The 27,547-nt window shown below is 61.1% G+C and overlaps 1 protein-coding gene across 1 annotated transcript in view; it reads right to left on the bottom strand.

The window, feature by feature from the left end:
• TAF4 (TATA-box binding protein associated factor 4) overlaps nt 1–27,547 on the bottom strand; it is a 72,665-nt gene that overhangs the window by 9,159 nt on the left and 35,959 nt on the right. Inside the window, exons 4-16 of the mRNA XM_032878709.1 lie at nt 16,497–16,663; nt 15,195–15,314; nt 12,699–12,821; nt 11,840–11,962; nt 9,933–10,022; nt 9,316–9,561; nt 7,118–7,265; nt 6,696–6,810; nt 4,670–4,839; nt 4,248–4,378; nt 3,450–3,575; nt 2,929–2,985; nt 2,414–2,533 (exon numbers count right to left, since the gene is read on the bottom strand). Of these exons, the coding sequence (XP_032734600.1) occupies nt 2,414–2,533; nt 2,929–2,985; nt 3,450–3,575; nt 4,248–4,378; nt 4,670–4,839; nt 6,696–6,810; nt 7,118–7,265; nt 9,316–9,561; nt 9,933–10,022; nt 11,840–11,962; nt 12,699–12,821; nt 15,195–15,314; nt 16,497–16,663 (1,736 nt within the window). The remainder of the gene's footprint in view (nt 1–2,413; nt 2,534–2,928; nt 2,986–3,449; nt 3,576–4,247; nt 4,379–4,669; nt 4,840–6,695; nt 6,811–7,117; nt 7,266–9,315; nt 9,562–9,932; nt 10,023–11,839; nt 11,963–12,698; nt 12,822–15,194; nt 15,315–16,496; nt 16,664–27,547) is intronic.

Raw genomic sequence — 27,547 nt, 5'->3', positions numbered from 1 at the left:
GCTCTCTCTTTTCAAGAAACAGACAACCAAAGAGATGACAGACACCGCCAGCGCGGAAGTCCGACCCTCGGGAACCACCGCTGAGCGTGGCTGAGAGGGGCAGAGGCAGAGCGTGGCGGCGCGACGGCACGCGCACCTTCAGCGGCGAGTGAGGAACGTGTGTGGCCACCACGGGCATCATGGCAGCCCGGCCGGCCCGCAGGAAGACCCGGCTCCCACCCCGGCACCCAGCCCGCCCAGCCCACCCAGCCAGATGCCGGAGGGCCTTCCCCTGGGAGGAGAGCTTACTCCCAAGAGTGACAGCCACTGCACCCAAGCCTCAGGCCAAACCCGGGCAGGGAAGGTGGGGCGTGGGAGGGTCCCACCTGGTCCCAGGGGCACTGACAGCAAAGTGAAAACCAAAGCACACGGGTCCAGGGGAAGCGCCTTTTGTCAGGAGTGCCGGCACTCCTCAGAGGAGACGAAGCCCGCCTCTCACCCCATCAGACAACATCCAGCATCAAGGAGCAACCACTAGATGTGCAAAGAAACGGGAGCGCGAGACCCGCCGCTGGGGGGAGAAGCGGTGACCAGAGACGGACGCTGAGGTGGCCCGGACACTGGTCTCCCAAACACACTAAAGCAGCTTCTCTACACGGGCCAAGGAGGAAGCCCTCTGTGCCGGCCCGGGAGCAGACAGGGAACCCCAGCAAGAGTCAGAAGCCCCGGGAAAGACCGACTGGAAACTCCAGAGGCACAAACACGCCAGTGACACTCAGAGTGTCACTGGGTGGGCGCCACGCTTTCCCCGCTGACGCCGCGGCTCCGCGTGCTCGGGGAACCCAGAGACTTAAACCAGGACCGTCCTGTGTGAGGACTGAGAGAAAAAAGATGGAAGAAAACTGAACAGTGTCAGAGACCCAAGGGCAACATCGTCAGGTCTAACATACGTGTAACTGGAAACCCCCCTTGGAAAAAACAGACCGAAAAAACAGAAAAAAATTTTGAAGCAATAAAGACCACAATGTCCCAAATTTGAAGAAAAACACCAACCTGCACAGCTCAGAACCCCAAGCAGGCTACATGTCGAGAACGCAGTCCAGAGACAACCCGGACAAACCTGCAGAAATGAAGACGGCGCTCTCAGAGCAGCCAGAGAAGGGACAAGCCACAGGCACAGGCCACAAGCGTAACCTCGGGGGGGGGGGGGGGGGGAGACAACAGAGTCCCCCTTTCACAGGAGAATGATGGTCACGCAGACACTACAGCTGTTTAAGAAGAGGTTTGTGGGGCGCCTGGGGGGCTCAGTCATCAAGCCTCTGCCTTCGGCTCAGTCATGATCCCAGAGTCCTGGGATCGAGGCCCGCATCGGGCTCTCTGCTCGCGGGGAGCCTGCTTCTCCCTCTCCCACTCCCTCTGCTGTGTTCCCTCTCTCGCTGTGTCTCTCTCCGTCAAATAAATAAATAAAATCTTTACAAAAAAAAAAAGGAAGAAGAAGTTTTACAATCTTGGGAAACACGCTGGGAAACCTCCCCCCTTTTCTGTGATCTGGAACAAGACAGCAGAGCATTTGAGTGGGCGTGTCCCTGGAGGTGAGACGTCGCAGAAGACAGAGGGGCCCCGGGAACAGGGGAGAAAGCGCAGAACACGAAGGGCGCCTGGTCCTTGGGTGCACATATCCTTCACGTGTCCTTCCCGAAAATTAAATGACACCTATCTGGGTGCACTCCACTCATTCAACGATGTAGAAGAGAATCTTAAATGAGAAAAATACTGTCAACCCAGAATTTTATACTCAGGGAAAATATTCAAAACTGAGGGAGATGTGCTAGGCCTCACGAGTCAAGAGAAGTGAGGAGAACCCACATCCGTGTGCCGCACCTCAAGAAATGCCGGGCGCTGCCCTTCGGGGCGAGGGGAACAACGCTGGCGCCAGCCCGGACCACCAGCACCGGTGCCAGCAGCGGTGACCTCGTGTCCATGGGAAAGGCCATACGTGTTTTCTTCCCACAACGATCGAAGCAAAAGTAACAAAACTCCGAGGTTGGGCGTGTAGCCATGTGAAGCATCACAGGAAACTAACAACATTTGGACAGAAACGGGCCAGAGCCCCTGTCCAGCTCAGGGCCGTGTCCCGTATGCTGCCCCAGAGGAGCGGGCGTCCCCGGAAGGCCACGCTTCCGAAAGAGTCTGCCCGTGCTCCCTCCACAGGTGGTCCAACTTCACAGCACCCAGGCCCGGGCAGCGAACCTCCTCGCGGACAGAGCTACCGGCTCACGGCACGCCCACAAGTCAGCGAGACCCACAAGCAGCCCAAGGGGGAGCCTCGCACACAGGCAGGAAGGCCGACCCTCAGGCGTGTCTGCGACCTGCAGGGCAGAGGCAGGAAGCCCTCGCGAGACCCCTGCCCGCCGGCGGCCGCGCCACAACATACCTCAGTCCCCGACCCTGGCCCCGGCGAGTCCACTTTCCTCTTCTTCCTGGGCCCGATGGCGGCGAGCGCCGTGAGGTTGGCATCGCGCTGCCGCATCTGCGCCAGCTCCTGTTGCTGCATCTTCGTTTTGAAAGAGAAACGAGGGCGTCATCTCATGACCTGACTCGTGCTTACCACGAGAGCGACAGACATCAAACGATCTTTGTCTAAATTACAATTTCTTCCCTGTCCTGACTGTAGCGGTAAGCTGATCCTGCAGCCCGAAAACCATAAAGTGAGCACAGACGCGCGTCTTGAGAAGCTCAGAAGGTCACACAGTGTGTGACGGGCCAAAGGCTTGCAACGCGGGACCCGTCCCGTGTCCAGTAGGACGCCCGCGCCCGCGCCCTGCGAACGCCTCAGAGCTTCGTCGCAGAAACGCCACCGCTTTCCTCCCCATCCTTCGGCTGGACGTTTAGTCTATGTAAGAATCCATTCGCAGGCGCGGAGCAAAGACTCTGACCGCAAGCGCTTACCTCCTTTGCCTTCTGTTTCAGCCGTAATTGCTCCGGATCTTCTTGTCTGGATCGAGACTATTTTTAAAGTAAAAAATAAGTACGTTATGACCTAATGTCTACTATCTAACAAGCATCCTATCTTATTCACAACACAATGTCCAGATCATACGACAGAACATACACTACTTTTTTAAACGCTTATTTACAGTCAGAAGATGAAAATTTAGCCTGCACGTTATGGGAAAAAACACCCATTATTCTGAAGTCACGCTCTCTGGAGAAGAGCTCAGGGGCCGTCACCGCCACGCCCGCCGGGCACAGGAACCTGACAGGTGGGGGCCAGCACGGCCACCACAGCCACCACGGCCTGCACTTCAGGTCCACATCACACCCGTGGCCCCTCCTAAACCACATACATCACGTCTTCTGCAGGGCCAGCCCCCTAGCACCGCGCTGGCCTCCCAGAGCCCCAAGCGTGTGCGCGGGTGCCCAGGGCCCGGAGCAGGGAGCAGCCTGCTCGGTGACGTGCGGGAACTTGCCTTGGCCGCCCGCATGAGGATTTCTCTCTCCTGCTCATCTTTCCTCTGCTTTTCAATTTGGTCGAGCTGCTCAAAAAACTTGAGCTGAGCCCGGACGTCACTTGCCTGCTCGTACCTGTCGTCGTCCTACAAAAAGGCAAAAACAGAGTCACAAATTTGAAGACCAGTCTGGACAGGCTGCACACCGCCCCACCTCCCCAGGCAGGTCCTACAGACCCTCCGTGCACCGGAACCCTGGTCCCCAGCCGGCCCGGGTGCTAACATGCTGACTAGCGAGTCTCAGGCGAGCTGTGCAGGGCTCAGAGGTGATCCCACCGTACACGCTCCAGCATCACTTGATTTGTTATTTTAACTGCCCCGCCCACAGCACCAGCCTCACTGGGTTGGGCCCCTCCAAGTAGTACTAGCGTGTGAAGGACGGACAAGACAGGCGGACCCTGCCCCACAGCTGACCCCTTAGAGGCGGGGGATCCTCCACAAAACCAAACGGGGCAGTGGTCCGAGGCCCAGGACCAGGTGTGAGCCCAAGCCCCTAGGATGTGCCCCTTGGCTGGCCGGCAGCCGCAGGAGCGCAGGCCTCTGAAGCTGGGCTCACCACCTCCACCCCAGCCCCCACCCAGGCTGGACCCCTGCCGGGTGCCCTCATGCAGGCGGGGCGTCCTCCACTGGCCGGGCACACAGTGCCAGAGATCACTGTGGGCCGAGAGAGGCGGCATCTTTCCCGACACGGAGCTCCGTGAGACACTCCTGCTGCCCCCAACGCCTGGCGCAGGGAAGTGTTGGAGGACAGTGCGTTACCTTGTAAGAGAAGTTCTTCTGCTGAGCCGTTTCTGATATCTTTTCTACGAGGTTCTGTAGCCTCTGCTGCGTGGCGTGGGACACGTAACTCACTACATCTGGGTGCAGCTCCGTGATGCCGTGTTTTCTCCCTGGGGGTGAGCGACACTTTACAGACGTCCATGACTCACTGCTCGCAGCAACGTGAGGGCAGCCCAGGCGCCTCCTCGGAGTGGGAGGGAGTGGCCTACATGGCTGCCACTACCTGCAGACCACCGGCACCAACCGTGCAGGACACAGGCAAAAGGCAGGACAAGGTACCAGGCGTGCTCGCTGGGGCCCACACGCCCCGCTGGGAAGCCACAGCCGAGGGCAGCCCCACGAGGAGGAGTACGGCCACGCGGGCAGACCGAGGGGCCTGGGACAGCGGCACGCCCACGTACCTATTTCTAAGATTCTTCTTTGTAAAGGCGCTGGTAAGAGGAAGGTTTCGTCCTTACAGGACCGCGTCAGGGTGCCCACTAATTCAGAGTTCGTGGCTAATATCCGTGCGCTTTCTTCGGACAGGTTCACTCCCGCCATCGAGGCCACATCATTGATGTCATCGTCATCCCTTCAGAGAAGAGAACGCCGACTGAGCGCAGGCTGCGCCAGGAGGTGCCCTCGGGGGGGCCGGCCCTAGGGGGACCCATGGAGAAAGCACACCGATACCCTCCAGGCATGCGTCCCGCCAGCTCCCGCCTGCACTGTGGCGTCACCTCAACAAGGAAGCCTAGCGCTCTTCTCTCAAGGTGACACGGTTCTCCTACAGGAAGACCCGCAGGGGTTAAGCTCACCCAGGAGTCCTGGTGTGAGGACGTGCACGGAGGGCTCCCCCAGTCAGGGCTACATTGAGGGAGCAAAACCCAGCAACACTGTCCTCACAGCTTCAAGGAGTTTGTCCCAAGTGAAACCTTTCTTTACAAAGTCAAAGAACATTAACTTATTCTTGAAACAGTCACAGTTACAGAAAGGCGGGAGTTTGGGGGGGAGGGCTCTTTCCTTCCCAAAAAACCTTCAGGGAAGCTACCAACCTTCCTCCCCCCATCCCACCCTGGAACACCCCATGGGGGCTCCCTGCGCCCACAGCCATCATCCCCTACGGAGCCGGGCGACCTCTGCAAGCAGGCCACCAGCCATGCTCACAACCACCCCTCCGCGGGGGTCTTCAGCTTCTTTAGCCTGGAATGTTCTCCAGCCTTTACCTGCCTCTCGTGCCCGCGACACCTGCACGGCCACAGGACAGGCGTCTTTAGGCTTGTCTGTGTCCCCGTTGGACATCCACATCCCTTGTGACAAGAATGTCCCATGAGCCCCGTGGAGGACTGGGTTTCCTTGGTCCCCTCCTGCCGTGCTTCGAGCTGCAGCCCTCGGGGGTCCCTGCCGGCTCCCCTTCTCCTCCTAAGCTTCCTGTTTATTCATTCCCATGGGCTTGTGCTTTCCTGTCTGAGCCATTAACTGAGTCTGTCACTACAGACATGGGCAGTGGGAAGGAGGCCCTTCCAGTGACTTCTGTCAATTCCGGCATTGCTTTCTGACCTAACGAGATGCACCAGCTCGCCCTGCAGAGACCCCAGGACCAGCCTTCCTTGGGCGTCTGGGTGGCGAGAGCAGAGCGGCTCTCAGAAGATGGGGTATGAGCGCCAGGTGTGCTTGCCTCCACTCTGGGTGTCTCCAGGGCACAGGGTGGCGAGCCTCATCTCCTTCCCATGTGCGTCCAGACACTGAACCCCAAGCTCACCCCGGACCATGGGGGCCGTCCTAATGCCCTTCCCCCTGCAGGAAGACACCCGGGTTCCCAGCGGCCTTTGCTCTCTTACTTCTCTGACCTGCAGGTGCGCCCCTCCCTCGGGGACGACCTCCCCACCCCACCGGGCACCGGCCCTCCACACCCCGCTGACGCCAACCCTGCTCCACTGAACACCAGCTTCCGGGATGCCGTCTGGGAGGGGGCAGCCCCGGGAAAACCCGAGACACACGCCCTCCCCCGCGGCTTCACCATCACCCACATTAACCCTACAGCCTTTGTACTGTGCGTCCCTGACCTGCAGCCCCTAGCCCCGCTGCTCATCGAGTGCCCATGGGACAGAATTTCCGGAACTTTCCAAGTTAAAAGAAGGGCAAGGGAGGCGTTCCGCACTATAGCGTGAAGCATGCAGAATGCTGAGACGTGACCTCACAGCAACAGCTTTTCTGTTAACTCGGACACTGAAGGGCGCTGCTCTGCATCCCGCTGCGTATCCGCAGCAAACCTCCCTGCGTGGACTTTGCAGGAAAACGTGCACACGCAGGTCAAAACGAAGCGTGCAAAGAGCACGGTATCGAGGTTAGAGTGGCCCTCGCTACGGGCGAGGCCGGCCCCGGGCACAGACCCCCGCCCGCCGCACAGCCCGGGTCGCTGTGCTCAGGGCAAGCAGGCCCGCTCCTTACCGAAATGAGCTGCCCCCGGGCTCCTTGAGTTTGTTTTTCTGCGCAGCAGCTGCTTGAGCCGAGACGGCAGAGAGAGCTTTGGTTCCAGGTAGCACGGCGGGCTTCACCACGGGGACTGCAACGCAAGATGCTGACAGTATACCCACCGCTCGCCACGGGCGCTGCGCACGCCTCTGCGGGCTCTGAGCCTGGTGGGGGCGGCCCCGCTCACCTGCCGCCACCCAGCGGCTCTCAGCGCCGGACGCCCCACCCGAAACCGTGGGCAACGGCAGAGCCTCGGGTGCCTCCTCTCCTAAAGCCCGCGGGGCTCTACCAAGGGCAGGCGAGGCCTGGGGCAGAACCAGCGGGTCTAGCAGAGTCTGACCCTGGACCCCCCTGCCCGCCGAGTCTGAGGCAGCCCCCCGGCCCACAGGGGCCCTCACCCGGCTGCAGCTGGTTCAGCTGGATCTGCGGGGGCGCGGTGAGCACAATGCGGCTGTGAGGCTGCCGGAGAGCCACCATCGGCGTCTGCGTCAGCGTCACCTGCGGCGGCCGGATCAGCGCTCCCGGCTTGGGCGGCTGCTGGATCACCTGGGGCAGAGCCACGGGCCCATCAGCACGTCCCCTCCCCCTCACAGAGCCACCAACACACACCCCAGACCCCGCTGGACCCCCGCCGGGACCGGGACCCCCCCGTCAGGCGCTGCAATGGAGATGAGCTCTCGGGGCAGAGCCGCCCATGGGGCCTGCGGTCCTGCGGTCAGTGCAGCGAGGGGGGGCGGGCTGACTCCGCGGTCTGGCGTGGAACTCACACCTTCCCCCCAATCCCAGCAGAGGGGATGCAGTTGCTGGGGGCTGCAGGGCGCGTCTTCCCTCCTCCACGGACTCTAAGAGGCGCGCCACCTTCTACACCGAGGGGAAGTCGGCTTTCCCAAGTCCTACCCCGAGTGCCCCACTTGATGAAGAACTTCTCCAACCCCCTCCCCTTCAGGACCTGTCCGCACACACGCAAGGCTCAGCTCAGGGAGACACCCCCAGAGCGGAGTCCAGCCCCGGCCACGTTCCTACTGCCCCAGATCACAAGCCCGCGCAGCGCAGCCCGGCCTGCAGCCCTGTCGGTGGGGGTACGCTCCCACCCGTGCCTCTGCTCGGGGAGCCAGCCGTCTAAGGCCCCGCGGCCGGGGTAGAACCACGCCCGCACACAGCAGCGCTCCGAGCTTCACAGAGAAGCGCCCATCTCTAAATGCCACGAAGGCGTCCAGCTGCGTATGCCCCAGACTATGGGACACTCACCAAGGGGACGGCAGTGCCCTGAGACCAAACTGTCTCCACAACAACCCTGAAGACCCACACCGGCGGGAGAGTCAAGGCGGCTATCGCCCCGAGGTGCTGCACGTCAGGTCAGGCCATATAAACTCGGGAGAGGCTGAGGTTTACATCTCAACAGGCTTCGAGGCAGGGAATGGGCCAGTTTGGGCCGGACAGCACTGCAGTCCCCCAGAGAGCCACATCACGCCCAGCAGGACCAGGGAAGTGGAACGCAGAAGCGACCCTGCTGGTCGAGACAGCCCGCGGCCCTAAACCACCAGCACCGGTCAACCCGTTCACAACCACACACCGAAGCCCCAGGCTTTCAAGGGAAGACGACGACCGGCCCGGTTCTCTGAGACCGCACCTGCGTGCAGATGAGCTCCGGTGATCAGGGCAGCCCTACGCTTACAAATCTCTGCCCCTCCGCCTGAAAGGGACGAAAGAGAGCCCTGACTTCTCACGCACACCTTTGCGTGCCCCCCCCCCCGACCCTGCAACAAAGTTCCCAGCCCTGCAGGTGAGATGCTCTCACCCACCAGCTCCAAGTCTCCGTGACCACCGTCAGCGCGAAGACAGAGGCTTTCGCCCGAGCAGGGGGCAAACAGCCCAGCGGACACTGCTCGCCTCCTCAGTTAAGCAGCCGCTACAATTAAACACATTTTACAACCCGCTACCAAGTGACAAGGAGGCCTGTGCCGTGCAGATTTTTTAACTTCAAGGAACAAAATCCCCTTGAAAATTTAAAAACAAAAACCGCGAACTCCCTCATCTCCTCTGGGGAGCCCAGCCACCGAGCACAGGTACACGCTCTTCCCAGCAAAGATCTCCCTCCTCCAGCTGCGAGCCCAGAGCCCGGGACCCGCGCCGTGAATCAGTGACCGGCAACCTGCAGCTCTAGCTCACCGGGGCCCGAACTGTGGCTGCACAGCGGGCTTCGAGGCCATGAGACAAGACAAGAAATCCCCCACCCTCTGCCTGACGCACCGCCACCAGGCACACGCTGTCTCCTGACCTGGGGCCGCTGCTCCTAATCAAAGGTGACACCGCTGAAGAGTCCCTACAAACACACCATGTCCGTTTAAAGCACGGACACCCCCGACGACACGGGGGACGGGCCCATGGGTTCGCAGCCCACGTTTCCTTCATCTTCCTGAGAACGAACCCAGACTCGCAGGGCCTTGGCCTCCGGCTCGCGCTCGACCGGTCCGGGCAGCACCCACGCCTCCCCAGCTGGAGCTCTCCTGCCTCCCATGAGGAGGCTCCCTGAGCCGTGGCCAATGGCTGTAAGAGGTGGGCAGTGGGGGGACGGGTGAGGCTCTCGCCTTCATACCAGCGGCGTGGGCTGCCCCGGCTTGCCAGCGCCAACCTGTGTGGGCTGCGTGAGGCTGATGACAGGGGGCTGGAGCGCGCTGGTCACGGTGGCTGGCGTCTTCCCCGCCGTGCGCTGGACGGAGCTGCTCAGCACCACGGCCGTGAGCGCGGTGGTGGCCTGCGAGGCGGGCGGCGGCTGCTGCTGGCTCTGCTGGATGAAGGCTGCGGAGTCGGGGGTCAGCTGTCTCAAGGCAGGCAAGCTCCTCTGGGCGGAAAGACAGATGCAGGGTCGGCGGGGCCCGGGCACCGGCGCTCCTCCTCACAGACCCAGAAACCTGCTGCTCTGAGAGCAAGCCACCACTCAACCACATGGGTGTCAGAGCCCTGATGCCCCAAGCCCCTGCTCCCCACTGGTGACCCCCCTCCGCCCTGGCACTCGTCTCCCCGCCACCTCTGCAGGTGTGGGGTCAGGAGGATCCCATCGCACAGAAGCGCCTCCTGATGAGAACCTTCACAAGCATCACAGGGCACTTTCTGCCCTCAAGCCCAGCAGGGACACCCACGTTCCCCTCCCCCCTCCGACAGGCCCGCGGCCACCTACCCGTGTGCAGGGCTGCACGGGGGCTGCACAATTACCTTCAGGAAAGGCACAAGGTAAGGTTGAGGTGAAGAATTAAGTTCGCGGTATAATCTACTAGTGAAATCTTCTGCTTCGATCTTTCCATCCTTAAAAACAAAACCACAACAACATTCTCCCGTAAACAGAAGTGAACACACGCACCCCGTGATTCAGGATGTGCTAGTGTCCTGAATGGCAATCAGTGTCCTTTCTGCTGGGTCTTGGGTGGGAAGAGAGGGGACAGCACAGGAGAAGTCAGGGACACCGTCACAAGAAGAGACAACGACCTACACCAAAGACCCACACCAAGCCTCCTGGAGGAAGCCCAGGGCACAGCGGGAGGCATGACTCTGTTCTAGAGACCAAAGCAAGTGTGGTCTGAGGGTCGGGAGGGAAAGAGAGGGGGGCAGGGCTGGGACATCACAAGCCATCCTTGAGGCAAGGCCGGCACCCGAGCCCCACAGGAGAACATGAGCTTCTGCCCGACCTGTGCCCTCTTATTTGGCATCAGTGTCACGAGCCCCGAGCTAACGAATGTTAATGTCAGAGGGGAGCCGCCAGCACTGTCCAGAGCGCCACGAGGGCCTGTGACAAGGACGGAACAGGGGTCCTGGCCCTGACAAAAGCACAGAGGGGAGATGGGGGTGCCATTCCGGACCATCTGGGAAGCGAGGGACAGCGAGAGCAAGCAGCTCCTTGGGTGGCGGTTAGGAAAGTGTGGACTACAGACAAGGGACCGTGGAGATGAGAGAGACATTTATTTCATTAGAAATTTTCATTAGAAGGTGGAATTATTACAATTAGAACAAACAAAAAGCCAGGAATTCTTGTTTCTCTTGGGAGGTAAGATCATTTTTCAATCTCCAAGTTCCCTGAAAATATTTAAGCCCACGGTCTGAAAGAATCATGTTTCTGCAGGAACACAACCGCTTTCCTTCCGGACGACACCCGCGCGGGCCACGAGCAAGGTACAGGCCGCCCCTCGAAGGAGCCAGAAGCATCTCTGAGAAGGACTGTCCCTCAGCTCGTCACCCCGGGGGTGAGGGTCTCCCCTTTGCCACCCACTCTTGGATGGCTGCACCGGGAAGGAAGGCCCGGAGAGCCAAGAACCTGAGCCCAAACCCCAGCAGCACAGAGTCCGAGAGCGTCCACAGCCCAGACATCGGACCACCAGGTTTCGTCAACAAAGGAGCCACAAGGAGAGAGAAGAGCAAGGAGGGACCATCGGGCCAAAGGAGACAGCGCTGGGCGCAGCGCCCATGGCTGACGGAGCCCTGGCTGGAGAGGCCGCAGGCAGCAGGGGAGGCGCCAGGATCGTGCGTGGCAGTCAGGCTCTCGAGGGCCCTGGGGGTTCCCTACGCTGGTGCGCCGATCACCTGTGGCAGGGGTCTTTAACCAGGGCCCTTCCATGCCGTGTCGTGTGTGGGACTGGGGAGGAGGGGCGGCGGGAAGGGAGCGCAGCAGCTGTGAGATCGGGTGTGACTCAGTCACTGGGGAAGCCTGGAGACGGGACACAGGGCCTCACAGACTCTGCTTCCCACCTGTGGAGGGTTTGCAAATCTCCATTTTAGACGCTTGAGCAGAGACGTGAGAGAAAGCCTCTTAAAACACCCTCTATCAGGTGCATTTAAAAATGCTCCCGAGGCCGACCAGACGCCTTCCAGTGGCCATCAGTGGGGCCTGCCCTCTTCGAGTGGACGCCCCGGGCAGCAGGCCAGGCTGGCGATCGCGGAGGCTGCAAAGGGTCGGGGTGCGGGGCACAGGCCCCCACGGTGGCCTGCCTGTGAGGTCCCCAGACAGCCAGCCCAGGCTGAGGGCGCGGCGGGGCCATACACCTGTGGTAGGACGTCCCCTGCTTGGCGCCCACCCCGCCCCGTGTGTCCCACAGACTCGCTCAGGCCGGGGCTCGGGGCTGCGCTCTTACCAACAGGCTCTGCACTAGCTCCTTCACGTTAGCGGCGGTCTCCGTGGACTGTTTGCCAGACGAAGCCAGCTTTATTAGCGTAGACAGGAAATTTTTACATTTCTTCACGTTTTCCATGGTTTCCTGGATCCAAGTTAAAAAAGACACGAGTGAAGGAGCGGTGAGGCGGGTCCCTGGTGTGGCCCCCCGCGAACGGGAACGCGCGTCCGCGTCTACGAAGCCTGCACTTCTCCTTCCCCAGAAAGCGCAGGACTCTCGCGGGGCTGCCCGTGGGGTCGGCTCGCCAGCCGAGGGCACAGCGAAGTCCGCCCCCCGCACTCGGCCGGCAGCTCGACCCTTGGAACGGTAACTGGGAGAACCACCGCGGCCGGGACCGAGGGACCGCAAGAAGTTCCACACAACGCTGCGGCGCCGTAGAGAAAAGCTCCTCCCTAAGCACACGCTACACGGAATTAAGTTAAACTCAGCTACTGAAGACGACGGAAAGCGCTGGGCAACAAAACCAGAGAGGGGAGCCCAATAAAGTCCAACCCCGGGGGCCAGAGGACACACGTAGGACGCTGCTGTGTGACTAATGGGGACACGGCACCGCTCCACAGACAGTGGCCTCTGTACAGTCCACGGGCACCGTCCTCAAAGGCCACTGTTAGGGCTCCTCTCACGGTGGACTTCTGCACAGCCCGAAAGCCTAGCAGGGGGACAGGGCCTTCCCGCCACCCCTCTGAGGCCGCTGGCCTCACACCCCACCTCGGAGAGGCCAAGGTCCCCAGGCCCAGGAGGAAGGGAGGCCGCGGGCAGGTGGACGAGGACAGCAGGAGCCTCGAGGCACCTCTCTCCCACCCCCGAAGGGGGCACTCACCGTGGCAGCTGTGGAGGTGGTAGTGGCCCCTGGGACCGTTCGCTGAGGTGTCCCCGTCTGCTGAACAGCCGTCGCCGTCCCGAGGGAAGTCGTCTGGGCCGCGCCACCCAGAACCAGCTGAGGCTACGAGAGTCCAAAATTCGAGGTGACCACAGGTGCTGCTGACACGGGCCTCATGTGCCCAGAAGGAAACCAGACCCACAGCAGGCAGAGCCCCAGACAAGAGCCCCCAGGGCCCCAGACCCGCACACTGAGGAAAGGGGAGACGGCGCACCTGGCCGGAGACCGCGAGCCAGGAAGCCCAGCACACGGCCCAGCCTGGCGTACGAGTGGCCCTCGTAAATCAGCTTTTCCCCCAGAAACAAAAGGCCAAACAGAGAAACTACAACTGAAAATGTGTCACCTGGCTCGTGCAGAGGCCAGACACAGGGAAGGCTGGGCACGCGAGGTGGTCACCAGTGTCACTTCGGGGCAGGTGGCGGGGGGGCAGGCAGTGCCTCCGCCACCTGACCAGCCACCATGCTCTGCATCAGCGGGTCTCGTGGAAACAGCACGGAAAGGGGCTTTCAGAGCGTCTGTGTGCCCGCAGGGGAGCGGGTGTGAGCAGGGAGCGGCATGTGACTGAACACACTCATGGAGGCCAACACATCGCCGGCGACCCGAACTGCAGCCCTGGGGAGCCCCGAGGTTTCCTTCCACGTGAGACGTCACGAGAGTATTTACTGGTTTGTCTCACTAGACACATCTGATTCATAAACGTAGCCCTGCACGTCCCTCCAACTTTGCCAGCACCACCTTCTCGCGGCTTCTGCTCGGGGACTCAGCGTCCCCGAGCTCAGCTGTGTGCAGCCTGTCCGCTCCGCCAGAGTGCCCGCCGGCTCTGCCAGCATCAGCACAGTCCGCCCGGCCCCAGGGGATCCCGGCTGCGGACACTGGTCTCCAGCGACGAGTGCGAGCAGGAGGAGATGGCAAGCTCACTCCTCACAGCCCGTGTCCTCTGTCACACACACCACCGCTGCAGCCAGAACCGCCACACGCTACAGAGGAAGAAAGCGTGGCAGGCCACACCACGCAGCTGGCTCCGGGCAGCCAGGGGGACAGGGGTTGCTTCTTGATGCCCAGAAAGAGCCCAGGCACCTCTCATCCTGTCGGGTTTCCCTCTACCTCAAGATATACCCTTGCACTCTCTTCCGACGGCCCGACAAATGTGCGTTTCCCTGTAGGATACGGAGATGGGGCCTGCCTACTTCGATCAGTTCACTTTCCCCTAAATGTGATGCCAAACGCACCGCGAGCTTCAGGACCTTGTCAGGAAAGTGGCCTCGTGCTGTAACTGCAACTCAGACGTGCCCACCAGGCAGAGCCCGGCATGCAGACAGCGAACCAAGGAAGCGTCCAGGAGCGCTCCAGCCACACGCAAGGCCGCCACTTAGCTCCTGGGGCTCCTCCCACTGCTTCGGAGAGCAACGTCACCCACGCAGACACCAAACAGCACAAGACGAGAAGCCACCGGAGGGATGGGAGCCCCAGACCACAGCCACCGTCCGGACACCCCGCACCCCGGGGCTCCCATCCCACACCGCTCTCGGGAAGCGGGAACAGAGCCTACCCCGAGCACCGCGCTGGGGACACACAGCAACGAGCAACAACGGCGACGCGGCCCCGGCGCCCAGCAGACGCCCAGCACCAAGTGGTCATGCTGTAAACCGCGCGTTCGCGGCGGACGTGCACGGACACCCTCAGAGCAGAGCCACTCAGAACCATGTGGCTTCCAGCGGCTCTGACCTCGCCACCCAGAGCAGCTGCTTGCTGCTATGATAAGGGGCCGGCCTCGCCGGCGCACGGCCGCCCTTCTCGGCTTTCCAGATCAGAGGCTGAGCCGTCGGCATTAGCCAAACCACCCGCCAAGAGGGCTCGGGGCCTCCTCCAGAGCTCCCTCCCTCCCACAGCTGAAGACACCATTTTAAGAACAAACACGCACACCAACCCCGGCAAGCCAACATGGAGCGTTTCTGGAACCGGGCTTTGTCCCTGGCAGAGGGCATGGGCTGGGGGGGCCAGGGACAGGGCAGCCAGGTGGCCAGCACGCAGGCCAAGGCCAGTTCTGGAAGGCCCTGACCGCTCACGTGGCACACCCGAGCAACAGGAACCCGGCTCCCCAACGGGACCCCCATCCTCGCCCCCGCACAGACAGGGCGACGGGAGCCGGGCCTGCGCCGTCCACACCATGGGTTCCTCGGCCTCACAGGTGCCTCAACCAGGCGTCAACAAGCGGCGCTTCTCACCACACCTCCGGCAGAGCGGGAAGCTTCTAAACTCGCTGCCACTAGGAAAATCCACGTGGCTCCAAAGAAAAGGAACCCTGACCTGTCCTTTGTCGGCACTGGGAGAAAACACACGGTCTTCAGGATGCCGGCCTCCCGAAGCTTGGCGCAGCACACACACCGCACCCCGCGAGGCCCCGCCAGCACCCACACCGCGCCCGCGGCCCCTCACCTGCACTCCGGGCGAGCGCTGCAGTGCCGTGGTGGGCGGTACCGTCGTCTGGGCCTGAGACACCTGCTTGATTATGGTCGTTGGGGTCACCTGCCGCGTGATAATGGAGGTCCCGGGTGCCTGAGAAACAAGCGAGCGTCGTCTGACAGGAGCAACAAGGGACAGCGACTTCCTGAGGCCCGCGCGGCAGGCTCCCCGCCCCGGCACAGACCCGGACACCACGGCCCATGCGTCAGGCCTTAAGCTACGGTCACCAGCAGGGCCACCTCAACTTGGAGCGCTTCTTAGCAGAGGAAAAGCGTGTGACCGGCCACGTGTGTGCTGTGACACGTGTGCTGTGACAGAGCAATCGCTAGGCCTCCTCAGCCAAGTCTACCAGCCACAGGCTGTCAAGAAAGCGAGGATCCGGAACCGTCCCTGGGCACGCTTCCTGTACTCCTGTTCACAAGCACTAAGAAACCAAGAAGCACGTGTCCCCTGTGTGTGGGGGGGAGGGGCCACATCGCTGCAGACGAGGGAGTAAAGGAGTGACCGGGTGGCCCACTGACACCTCAAGCCAAGGGGAAGATGGCACGAGTCCCGAGCGGGTGGCACCGGCAGTCGGACTATAGCGTGCACCTGGCTTCCCATGACCCCGTGGGCCTGGAGCACACTGCTCTCAGCTGTCCCCAGTATTCAACGACGGGGCACCACGTGGCTCTCTCAGCCCACCCAAGGCCTCTGTCTGCAGTGTGGGCCTTCACCACCATGGGGACACAGCCAGTATCACAGGAATGTCAAGCCCCCCCAGTGTCCACCTCAGGTACTAACTGGCCCACCAGTCAGAACAACAGACTCACAGCCCCAGGCAGAAAGGGTCTGGGAGACGGAGACATGGGTAGCATGCCAGCACGCGCTCAAACGGAAGCCGGGGTGTGGACAAGACATGTTAACACTGGGGGACCGTGCCCCCGACCCAGGTCTCCGGGGAGAGATCCCTGAGCTAACCCTAAAGGCCTAACTACATGTGGAGGGGAGGCATACAATCTACTGACACCCCCACGTGCCTCCACAACAGGAAAAGCTGACGTACGCGGGGTTCACTTTGCAGAAGGGGAGACTGAGGCACAGGAGGTAGAGTCACAGCAGAGGACAGGACAGGATGGAGTCTAGGCCACCAAGTCACGGTTTTGCGGAGCACGGATGCAGCACCAGCTCCCCGAGCCTCCCAATGGAGGGCGGCATGTGGCCGCCCCTCTCTGCCCTCACAGGACGCCTGCGGACTCCCCATGGGCCGCCACCGCCCGGCACGCATGCACTCACCTGGACGGTGGAGATCTGGACGGGAGGGGCACTTGTGGGGGTCGCAGGGCGGGCCGCCATGCTGGTCTGAGGCTGGGTCTGCACGTGGGCCTGGGCCTGCATCTGGGCCAAGGCCTGCTGGGGAATCATTAACAACTGCCCGTTCTCGCTCCGCACGAGGACCATACCTGGGGACAAAGGAGACGTGGTGTCAGGAGACATGCCGCCTGCACATGGCCAGTGAAGGGGCCAACCCTGTCACTGGGCAGCCTGACAGCTCGGAGAAGAAAGCAGGAGCCATAAGCCAGGCAAAGTCTCTGAACTCGAAGCCCACTTGCCAGTGAAGACGGCCTCCGAGACGGGAGAGCACGCGAGGTTTCTCCACAGGACTCCAGCAGCAGGGGAGTCTTCCTTCCAGCAGTCAGCCCGGCAGCAAAGCCTCTGTAGGCCACACCACCTGCCCCATGGCCACCGGCACCGGCCTGCAGCAAGGCCCACGCACCCTCCGGGGCGGAAGCCAGGTGCAGGGCCCCACGGCCAGGCACCATCCCCACCAGGACGGCCACGCACTCACGCCACGACTCCCGGCTGTGGCCAGGATCCTAGGATAGCAGGAGTCGTGGAAGCAACCGGTCCCTCAGCCCCTCCTCCCTCACTTCTCCTGCCCAGCGGGCGGGCTGGGACCTGGGAGACACAGTCTGCCCACGGCCTAGGGTCCTACGAAGCCTGAAGCAAGCAGTCCTCCTGGGAACAGGACTCCCTCCTGGGTGTGGGGGTGGCACCGTGACGGAGGCTAACCTGGCGGCCCCACACAGACAGAGACAGCGGGCAGGCTCACTTCACGGGGCTGCAGCTATGTCACTGGGAAACAAGTCCCGCCAGATCTGGCTTCATCTCGGCTTCGAGAACCAGTGAACAATTATGTTGTCGATTCCACGAGAAATAGTCTGTTTTCGTGTCAAACTCTTCCATTTCCCAGGACAAAGTATGTAACAAGCAGCACACTCCTGCTCACGCAAGGCCTGCAGAAGCCCAGGGCCGCGATGCCCCAGCGGGAAGGGACGCGTCTCCGCCGCGGGCAGGACGGAGGCCGCTCTCTCCAAGAAGGAAGGGCTGCCCGAGAGCCTCCCGCGACCACACACCACGCCGCGTCAGGACTTGCCCTCCTGAACTGAACCAGAGCCCGAGCCACCCCAGGGAGGCCACGAGGAGCCCCTGAACCTCCGGGCCCTGGCTCCTCCGACAGCAGGTCGTGGAAACTTGGCAGCCTCCTCCTGGGTTCACGTCTATGACCCCGATCCAGAGGGACCACATTTACGCCACGCAGGCCTCCCTCTACAACGTCCGTCTACGGTGAACCACGCTGCAATCTAACAACAGGACAAAACAGAACCCGGCGGCCGCGAGCAACCACCACGCTGAAGGCTCCGGCCTGGGAGCCCACGAGCACACCGCGGAGCCGGAGAGCGCAGCCTGGCCACGCCCTCCCGAGCCAATCTCCCAAGACCGCTGTCCCTCGTCACCAGTCGCTCTTCTGGCCGGAGACCCCGCTCCCTCCTCGCACGGACTCCTCCGGAAGCTAGTGGCTGAGGCGGCGCGGGGAAGGGACGAGGGACGGCAAGGGCCCTGTGACGCCGCCCCCGCGTCAGGCGGGTCAGCACCGCGGCGATGCGCGTGCCCCGGGGTCAGCCGCCGCTCTGCTCCAAGCGCCACCTCCACGAAACTTCACGCAAGATTTGAGTAAGGAACAGTCACATGACAGCCACGGGACCAGCGCGGTGGAGAACAGGGGGCGCGCCCAGCGCCAGAGCAGTGCGAGACCGCCACCACCGTGCAGCGTGCCTGTGGTGACGAGCCAAGTCAGAGAGGGAAGCAACCTGGGGACCCTCAGTAGGTAACGTGACCTCAGGTCGGCACTCAAAGTACATCCCGAGTGGGGACATAGCCTACAAGGGAGAGGGACAGACGCAACTGCAGAGAAGGGGAGGCGACTGCTCCAAAGTGACCGGCCACACAGCCACAGCGGGGCCCCGAGCAACCGTGACCCCGAGGACAGCCACGCGGCTCCGGAAGCCGAGGGGAGGCCGCGTGCACGTGGGGACGGGCACTGTGCTGGGCACACGCTGCCTCCCAGGCCCCCAGCTGTGCTGCGCTGCCATCACCGGCCAGACGGAGAGCACAACGGCCCGACAATCACTGCGCCGACGGCCGCGTCAAACTTCATCCAACGCCACACGTTGATGTCACAATCTCAGTCCCGGACCTTGTAACCTCCCGCTGTGATCACTCATCTCACACAGACAAGCTGCTGGGCAACATCTATTCTTGCAAAGGCCAAGGAACACAACTCTGTCTCCAAGTCAGCCCCGGAGGCCGCCCCCGCCCACCTCTCTGCTGGCGCAAGACGGGCTCAGGGAGGGGCTCCCGTGTGTGTGGCCCACTGTCCCCTTACAGCTGGGGCCCCTGAGGCCGGCGAGGAGCCAAGAGGGACCACCTGACACACCACAGTGCCCTCCTTCGCAAACACAACTGAACCGCGCTGGGCACACACACGCCCTCGAAGCCCGCAGCAGGACCGCCCACGGCGCGCTTCCCCGCCGGAGCGCAGACACGGAAAACACTCCTTTCATTTCTGAAGACCCTTCAAAGCCTGTCTGGCCAAGGTGGCCAATCCCAGAAGCAGGAGGCAGTTCACAGACAACTCAGGAGCCACGGGCGGGCCTCGGCTCAGGACACGCAGGAGCCAAAACCAGCCTGTCTGCACGAGCCGCCATCCCGATCAAGCAGACAGAAAAGAACTCGGGTGCTCTCTTTTCATAACTTAACGCCCTGCTGGGAACAGCAAGTCTGTGCAGCAAACCTGAGAAACTCAGAGACGCACCCGGACAGCAGAGATCTGAAATCCCGCGCCCTCCAGCCATCGCACACGCAGAACACATGTGCCCGGCCGGGGGACGAGAACGCAGGCCGAGGCCACTCGTACCGTGCGTCGTGCCCACGTCACTGAACACTCTTCAAAAACAGAGTTTCCAGGAGCTCCATGATACTTCATCCAAGACAAATGTATAATGTCTTTGTTGCTTACGCTACGGGGCTATTTTCTGGGTTTCGTTGCTGTGAAAGCTCAGATTTTAAAATCACAGAGCACGGCGTCAGCGCCCACCAGCAGCTCCAAGGGCCACGCGGTCTGGCAGAGCCTGGGCCTCCCACGCTCAGCCGCACGAGACCCTGGCACCAGCTGTGGGGGAGGCCGGGGCACCCCACGCGGGCTGTCCCCACCGCCGCTCCTGCCACGCAGACTGGAGCAGACGGCCAGCCCTTCAGAACGGACCCCATCCTTCCCTCAAGCACCACAGTTTAAGATAAACTCAAGGTTTTTACCAAATGTTACAGTTTCCGTGATCCCTTCATACCAACAGTTTTTACTGTATTTTTAACCAAAATGTAGGTCAGCCAGAGCTACGCTACAAATTAAACGGGCATTTTTGGACTCGCCTGGGAACCTCCACCTGGAAGACATCACTTCAGGGGAGCGCCTCCGCACAAGCTCCGGGAGCTGCGGGCGCCACGCCGTCCCCCGCCTGGCCGGCCACGGCCCTTCACACGCAGGCCTGGGAGGCCACCTCCCTCGGGGAACGGCTGGGGCTGTGATGACAGGAGCAGGGAATGGTCGCCCGGCTGAGGGGGACCAGACCTCCGCCCTCACCTTCACCGCCACGAGGGTCTCCAGTGCCCCGTTACTGCCAGACAAGGACGAGAGTCCAGGAAGACTCAAAAGGCAAAACCCTCCCCAATTAACCACGTGCAAAATGAAACTGTCCCCCAAGCCGGAACCAGGACAGGAGCCGAGGAAAGGGGCAAAAGCTCAGTCCGAAACACAGTGGCGGGCTTCACTTCCGAGAGCCGCACACACCACAATCCGGAACCGCGAGGAAGAGCTGGGGAGGGTGCAGAGGGCCAGGGACCTGCTGGCCCCAGGCTGTGGCCACAGAAGCAGGAGGAGTGTCCCCGAGGCCCAGGAGCCCAGGGTAACGGCCCTGGGCCCTGCTGCCATACCGCAGCCAATGCGGACACGGGTAAAGCTGACATAAATCACAGCCCGAGAGCTCCTCTTACTCCCGTGGCTCTCTGCCTCTGAAGCGTGGGGGAACTGTGACTCCAGGAAGTGGGGGAGCGGGGCTCGGACACGCAAGTGGACGGGGCTCCTGTGTCCTGGCCCAACACGCCACCTCCCCGGTCTAGTGTGGAGGGGACAGCACACACCAGCTGTGCCCAACTGTGCTGCTGCTGGGGGATGCTGGGGTGCTGGTTCCAAAGGATCCACATGTGAGCCGTGACCTGGACCCTGGTCCCAGGGCTTCAGTCCTTCAAGAGCAGCTGCCCAGGGTCGCGGCCCCGTCACAGTTGCCCAAACCGCACCAAGCTGACCATGATTTCTGGGAAACTGCCCCTGGGCTCCCGCAGTGCCGACAGACCAGGCGGTGCAGGACCCAGCAACAGCTGCGGTGTGACCTCGGGGCATGTGTGCTCACAGGGCGTCGTTCTCTCAAAACCTGCTTAGTGTCGTAAAGCAGAATGTTTTCATTTTTGCGTGTACGGGAGCAAGGAGCGGCACCGGAGGGAACGTGGTTGTTCGAGGGCGAGGAGCGGGGACATTACTGCGTTTCTGATCGCGAGCTGAAGATGAAGCCTCTGACCCACTTCACGTTCTAGCATGTGCGGCGTCTGCACACACAGACGTCGTTGTCACAAACCTTAGGGCACCGGAGCACACTGAAAACCACAAACGCGGCTGGGAAACGCGGCAGGGGACCAGAGTGAAGAGCTTCGCCAGGCCTCGCTCGCAGGCTGGGAAGCCAGCGGTTAAGAAGCCGGGTCTCCCCAGCTCACCTGCGGGCAGCGCAACCCGCCAGTATCCCAGCGGCCCTCCATGGGGAAACGGACAGGCCGATTCTAAAACTCACAGACAAACCCACGGTCCTACAGTCACCAGACCACCACGAGAAAGAACGAAGTTGAGGCCAACACTGCCAGTCTCAGACGTGCTAGAAAGCCGCAGCGGTGGAGGCGGGCCAGCACGGGCAGCACGCTGGCACAGAGCAACGGGGCCGACCAGAGTCCAGAAACAGGCCCACGCAGACTCGGACAACCAAGGACCTCTGGCAAAGGTGCAAAGGAATTCAACGGGAAAAGGACAGTCTTCCAGCAAACAGGGAACAAGGGAACCTCCACATGCACAAAGCACGGACTTGGACCCCTGCCTCACGCCGTCTACCGAGAGTGACTCACAATGGATCCCAGGCCTAATGTAATAAGCCCTAGAACTCTAAATTTCTGGAAGAAAACAGAGAGAAAATGTCTTTGTGGACCTTGGATTAGGCAGAGATAGTCTAGACACAACCCCAGAAACAGAACCCATGAACACAAACGGGTAAGTCAGACATCGTCAAGAAGAAACACTCCCGGGGCGCCTGGGTGGCTCAGTGGGTTAAGCCGCTGCCTTCGGCTCAGGTCATGGTCTCAGGGTCCTGGGATCGAGCCCCGCATCAGGCTCTCTGCTCCGCGGGGAGCCTGCTTCCCCCTCACTCTCTGCCTGCTCCTCTGCCTGCTTGTGATCTCTCTCTCTCTCTCTCTGTCAAATAAATAAATAAAATATTTAAAAAAAAAAAAAAAAGCAGAAGAAGAAGAAGAAACACTCCCGCCCTCGAGAAACACCAAGGGAATGAGAGACCACGGGGCAGAAGGAGGTCCTCGTGAGGCGCACGTCCAACAAAAGGCATCCACAACAGAATTCTCCAAAAAACGGGCAGCAAACGCGAAGAGACATTTCACCAAAGGCAACAGACAGCAAACCCGCGTGTGAATTAGCCCACCTGGCGGGTCCCCCAACACGCCTGCCGCCTCAGGAGTGGCTGACTCCTCAGTCACAGCGTGACTCAACACACCTGCCACACGGCCGAAGGCAGGACACGTCCACCCCACGTGCCCGACACGCCCGACGCTGCTGGTGTGCACGCGTCCCGCAGCCCCAGGCCACGTCCCGCACACCCCGCCACAGGGCCATGCCCGCGAGGTGCTCCCCCTCACGATGTCTGACCCACAGCCATCCGCAGCAGCTGTATGTGTGACAGCCAAACACGGGGAACCCAAGAGCGCAGAGGAGAGGACGGGCAACTCCGGCTTATCCGTAACACGGAGGGCACAGGCCACAAGGGATGCGCGAGGACACGCAGCGGCGCTCTCAGCCTCCCTTCACGGCGCAGGGACGGTTTGGAGCCCTCCTGCCCAGCGGCTTTCGGTGGCTTCCCACAGCTCCCAGGGTAGGGCTGCCCTCCCACGGCGGGCTCCCTCTGCAGCGTCACCTCAGAGACACCGGCCGCAGGGCCCCTGCCCACCACAGGGCCTCATTCTAGAATGTTCCTTCTTCCCCGCTGCCTCTGGAGCCAGCTCAAGGCCCACATTCCCAGAACCCACCCACACCTCCTCAGGTAAGCCCGTCTCCCAGGCTCCACCGCAGCGTCTGTGGCTCCCAGAGGCTGTGTCCCCTCCGTGTAAGCTCCCTGGGGGCAGGACTGACCCACACAGGCCGCCTTCCAGTGTCTGCTCCAGGAGGCGGGAGGAGAGAATGGCTTCCAGCCGCACTCCGCAGACCAGCTGCAAACAAGCCCACCAGCGTGAGAGCCATCAGCCAAGAAAAATAAAATCGGGGGCTAGTGTTCTCTCTGGTTGACGCGCACACAGAGAACTGGTTTTCTGTGCTGTCCATGCTTTCAAATGCTAAAGGTTACAGAAACTATCCGAAACGCTTGATGAAAACAAAACACCAGACCTGGGGTGCGCACAGCGTGTCAGAGTTGCCAACGACGACGTCGTGCACCTGCAACGCACAGAAGGCCGTGCGCCCACCCCACGCCCGTCGGGGCAGAGACACAGAACGGCCCCAGGGCAGGCAGGCCATGGCCTGAGGCTCAGTCAGGACCCCAGCGCACGTCACAGTCCCCTCTCCCAGGCGTCCTGCCAAAGCTCAGGACGGCAACGGCTGGCACTCTCCAGATGCTGCGTTTACGAGCCTCACCCAGATGTGCACACGTGTGCACACGTGCAGGCACGCAACCCGGCAGAACCGCCTGCCACGGGACGGGCTGGCGAAGGAGACTGCGGATGGGGGACGGGGTGGGGTCTTCCCTCAGCAAACGTGTCCACACAGGTTGAACTTCTGTAATGAACAAAATTTTGTCCAAAAAGTTGACTAAGTTACCTACGGCCGCACCTGTCTTACATACTTTAGAAAAGCGGCCACGGGGCAGCTGGCTGGCTCCATCCCTGGAACACGCGTCTCCTGATTTACGGTCACGAGTTCAAGCCTACCTTGAGTGTAGAGGTTACTTAAAAATAAAATCTCAAAAACAATTTTTAATAAAAAATGGCCCAAAAAGGCACCAATTCCAAAAACACCAATTTTGTTTTGATTCCCAAAAACACCACAACGGACCAAACAGCAAGGATACTCGGCCTCACGGAGTGGGCAAAAATGGGCACATTACACGGTAACTCTCCTCACCCACACCCCTGATGGACGGGCTGGGTGCAGGGCATACAATGCTGGGCGAGGGTCTCTTCTGACACACCAATACTGTGACGCATGTCCCCTGACCCAGAGACTGCAGGCGTGGGTCTCTGCGCAGCACGACACTCACCGGCGGGGGACAGGTGCCGCTGACTGGCCACGTTCACACCGAGACACTACACACCAGCTAGAGGAACGCGTTCCCACTGTGCCCTGGCAGGGATGCGCGTCCTTGATGCACAACATGAAAAGACAGCTGCGTAACAACACAGAGGACCGACTTCTGTGACAGTCCCGTGGGCGTGTCTAGCTACCTACGTCAGAGAAAAAACCATGGCCAACATGTGCCCCAGGGTGTGTCTGTCTCCGGAGATGCACAGCACTCCCACTGTCCAGTTCTCCACATCAGCATTAGAATCACTGTCACTTAAAACCACAGCAAGAAAAACACTGCCCACAAGTGCTGGGTGACCCGGCTGCTGGGAGGGTTGGGGTCCCCACACCCCGCTAGGGCCACCTCTACCTCCCTCCACCCCAAGGTCCACCACGCGGGGCTTCCAGTGTCACCCCATGGCTCACGCACTGTCCTAACCCTCTGGCCCCATCACAGACCCTCTGAGCGAAGGCGATCTCTCCCGCAGACATCCCCCCACCTCGAGTCCTGGACACTCCATTCCACCTCATGTGTCCTGGGATGGCCTGGACCTCGCACCTCCCACTTACGAAACACCGAAGACTCAGAGGGTCTGAGTGGCCCCGCCTGCAGCTCCAGCAGCATCGCAGGGGTCACTGCTCTTCTGGAAGGTGCAGGGAAAACACTGACCCCAGAAAAGACACGGCCGGCTCCCCTGACAACAGGGCAGGAGGGTCAACGCAGCCTCCCTAAGCGAGTGCCAGGCTCTCCCCCAGCAGCTCTGGCGCCCCCAGGCCCACCCTCCCGGGTACGCGCGCATCTGCCCAGCACACTTCGCCTACCTCCCTGGTCCCTGGCCGCCGGAGCATGGCCAATGTGGGGGTGAGCGCCCGCGGGCCCAGGCCGTCTGCCGGCACCACCTTCCCAGCTTCCCACTTATTCAAAACCCCGAAATCCGGGGACCACAGGGACGTCCCTGCATTCCCACTCCGGAGCCCCAGGGAGACCTCCCCAACCTCCCCAACCTCCCAGGATCAAAACTGAGCACATTTAATGCTTCTCTTCAGTCTGAAATCCCACAGGCCCCACACTGAGCGCCCTTCTCCTCACACGTCATCGCACTCTCCCTGACCCGCAGGTCCCCCTGCAGCCTGGGGGCGTGGAGGCTCTGCTCCCAGTCGGAGCCCTCCCCACGGTGCCACAGCAGGACAGCCTCTCACCCCAGTCCACTCTGCCCTCCTGTCACTCCCCTGCCCCTTCCTCTTGACTTTCTCTTCTCCCAGCAGGGGGACTTCTGTCCTTTCCAGTGCGAAACGTGGGAATGAACGAAGAATGAACGAGTAAATGCTTCCAGCAGAGCCTGAGAAATGCAGTCACAAAGGAGAGCAGGGCACCAGCGGCTCAGCGGGTTAAAGCCTCTGCCTTCGCTCAGGTCATGGTCTCAGGGTCCTGGGATCGAGCCCCGCATCGGGCTCTCTGCTCAGCGGGGAGCCTGCTTCCTCCTCTCTCTCTGCCTCTCTGCCTGCTTGTGATCTCTGTCTGTCAAATAAATACATAAAATCTTTAACAAACAAACAAAGCAGGACAGCAGAGCGACCAGGAGGCAGGTGCCTTAACAACCCACCTCTCTCCCTTCCATCCAGGATCCCTCAGCGGCTCTGCAAATAGGACAGGGCTCTGCACGAATCCCAGGGCATGGAACGCACAGGATGCCTTGGAAGAACGTTCTGGATCCTCGCCGAGATCAGTAAACAAAGAGAAACGAACCCTCCCTTTCAGGGTTACCACAACAGCACTCCACTCAGCAACGTCTGCTTCCTCGGACGGTCCGTCTCTCTTCTGGAACCTCAAGTGCACAGGCCCGTCCACACCGAGGCAGGCACCTGCGCTCTCTCACATGCTGTCAGCTAGTGAGCCAGCAGGGGCCGGAGAGGCTGGGAGAAGACGGGCTAATCCGGATCTGTCAAAGGCGCAGTGAGACGAGCAGCTCTCTGGGCCACACAGAGCTGTCCGCGCCGAAGAACGAGGCTCCGGGGGCCAGGCTGGAGGCCCACCCAGGGCCCGGGTCTGCAACAGTAAACTCCTCAGAGACCGCAGGTTCAAGGTCAGGAGGCAGACGCTATGCACCTTACACAATTCCCAGCAAAACTTCAGCTCTCCAGAATTCAGCCCCCGGAGAGCAGGAAGCAAACCAAGGGCTCCAAGCGGCCTAACTACGCCCACTCGCTCCCTCAGCCAGCAGATGCCCACTGAGGACCTCCGACGGGCCGGGCTGCAGCAGCACCCATACAAACCAGAAAAGCGGACGCGGGACCCATGCCTGGAGGAAGGCAGGCACTAGCCACGAACCCGCCGTATCTGATCCATTATACGGTCAGTCGATGCTACGGAGGAGAGCTGCTCGGCACTGTAAGAGACACAGCCTGGAGAACCTTCTGGACCCGGTCTGCAGGGCCTAACCAGGAGGAAGCAGAGCCACTGCAACAGGGGAGGCCTGAGGCCGCCAGGAGGGGTGGGGGGAGGCCCCTTGTCCCAGCGACATGGGCAAGGACACAGTGAGCGTCTGTGGGGAAGGGCACAGAAAGGGGCCCAGAGGGCTGAGAGCGACATGCAGGAGAGCAAGGCCCCAAGGCCCCAGGCAGGAGGGGTGAGGGGCCAGGAGGCCGGCTTCAAGAGCTGTAGGGAAGGAGAAGCCGGGGGCTCCTAGCTGACGGCTTCGGCACTCTCTGGGAAGAGCGGGTACAGCCGGAAAAGCCAGAGGACAAGGAAGGAGCGCGCAGGTGGGCGGAAGAAGGTGCTGACAAGTGACAGTGTTCAGCTTTAAGTAACATGAGGGCAAATCCCACAGACGGCAGAGAAAGCCTCTGATGAACTTGACATCCGCTCACGACTACAGGATAAATATCTCCGCCAAGAAAAGCAAACAACCTCGGAAAATCAGCAGTGGGAAGGAGCTTCCTTAACTTGATGAAGGGAATCTACAAACCAGCGTGTCCAACGGTTAAGTCTTCGGAAGCACAGCCCTTGAAATCAGAATAATCCGCAGACGCCATCATCCCCCTTCAACCCAAGACCCCCGCAAGCCCACCGCCCAGAGGACAGGCCAGGGAGTTGGGAGCATAAGAATTTGAATGAAAGAAAACTGTCATTAGCTGTACAGAAGAGGACTCTCTGTGTGTAACAACTAAAAACCCCACACACACATTTTCAACGAAAGTTTGGTAAGATTGCTAGACTTTGATCAACATCCAAAATTCGACTACAACTCAGCATACCATCAACAAAAACTAGAAAATGTAACTCTGCGGTTTTTTTAGGCAGGCTGCACGCCCGGCGTGTCGGCCCAACATAGGGCCTGATGTCACGACCCTG

This window comes from Lontra canadensis, unplaced genomic scaffold (assembly GCF_010015895.1).
Source record: "Lontra canadensis isolate GAN:19392208 unplaced genomic scaffold, GSC_riverotter_1.0 scaffold65, whole genome shotgun sequence".
Lineage (NCBI taxonomy): Eukaryota > Metazoa > Chordata > Mammalia > Carnivora > Mustelidae > Lontra > Lontra canadensis.
This window is presented reverse-complemented; position numbering and strand designations above follow the sequence as displayed.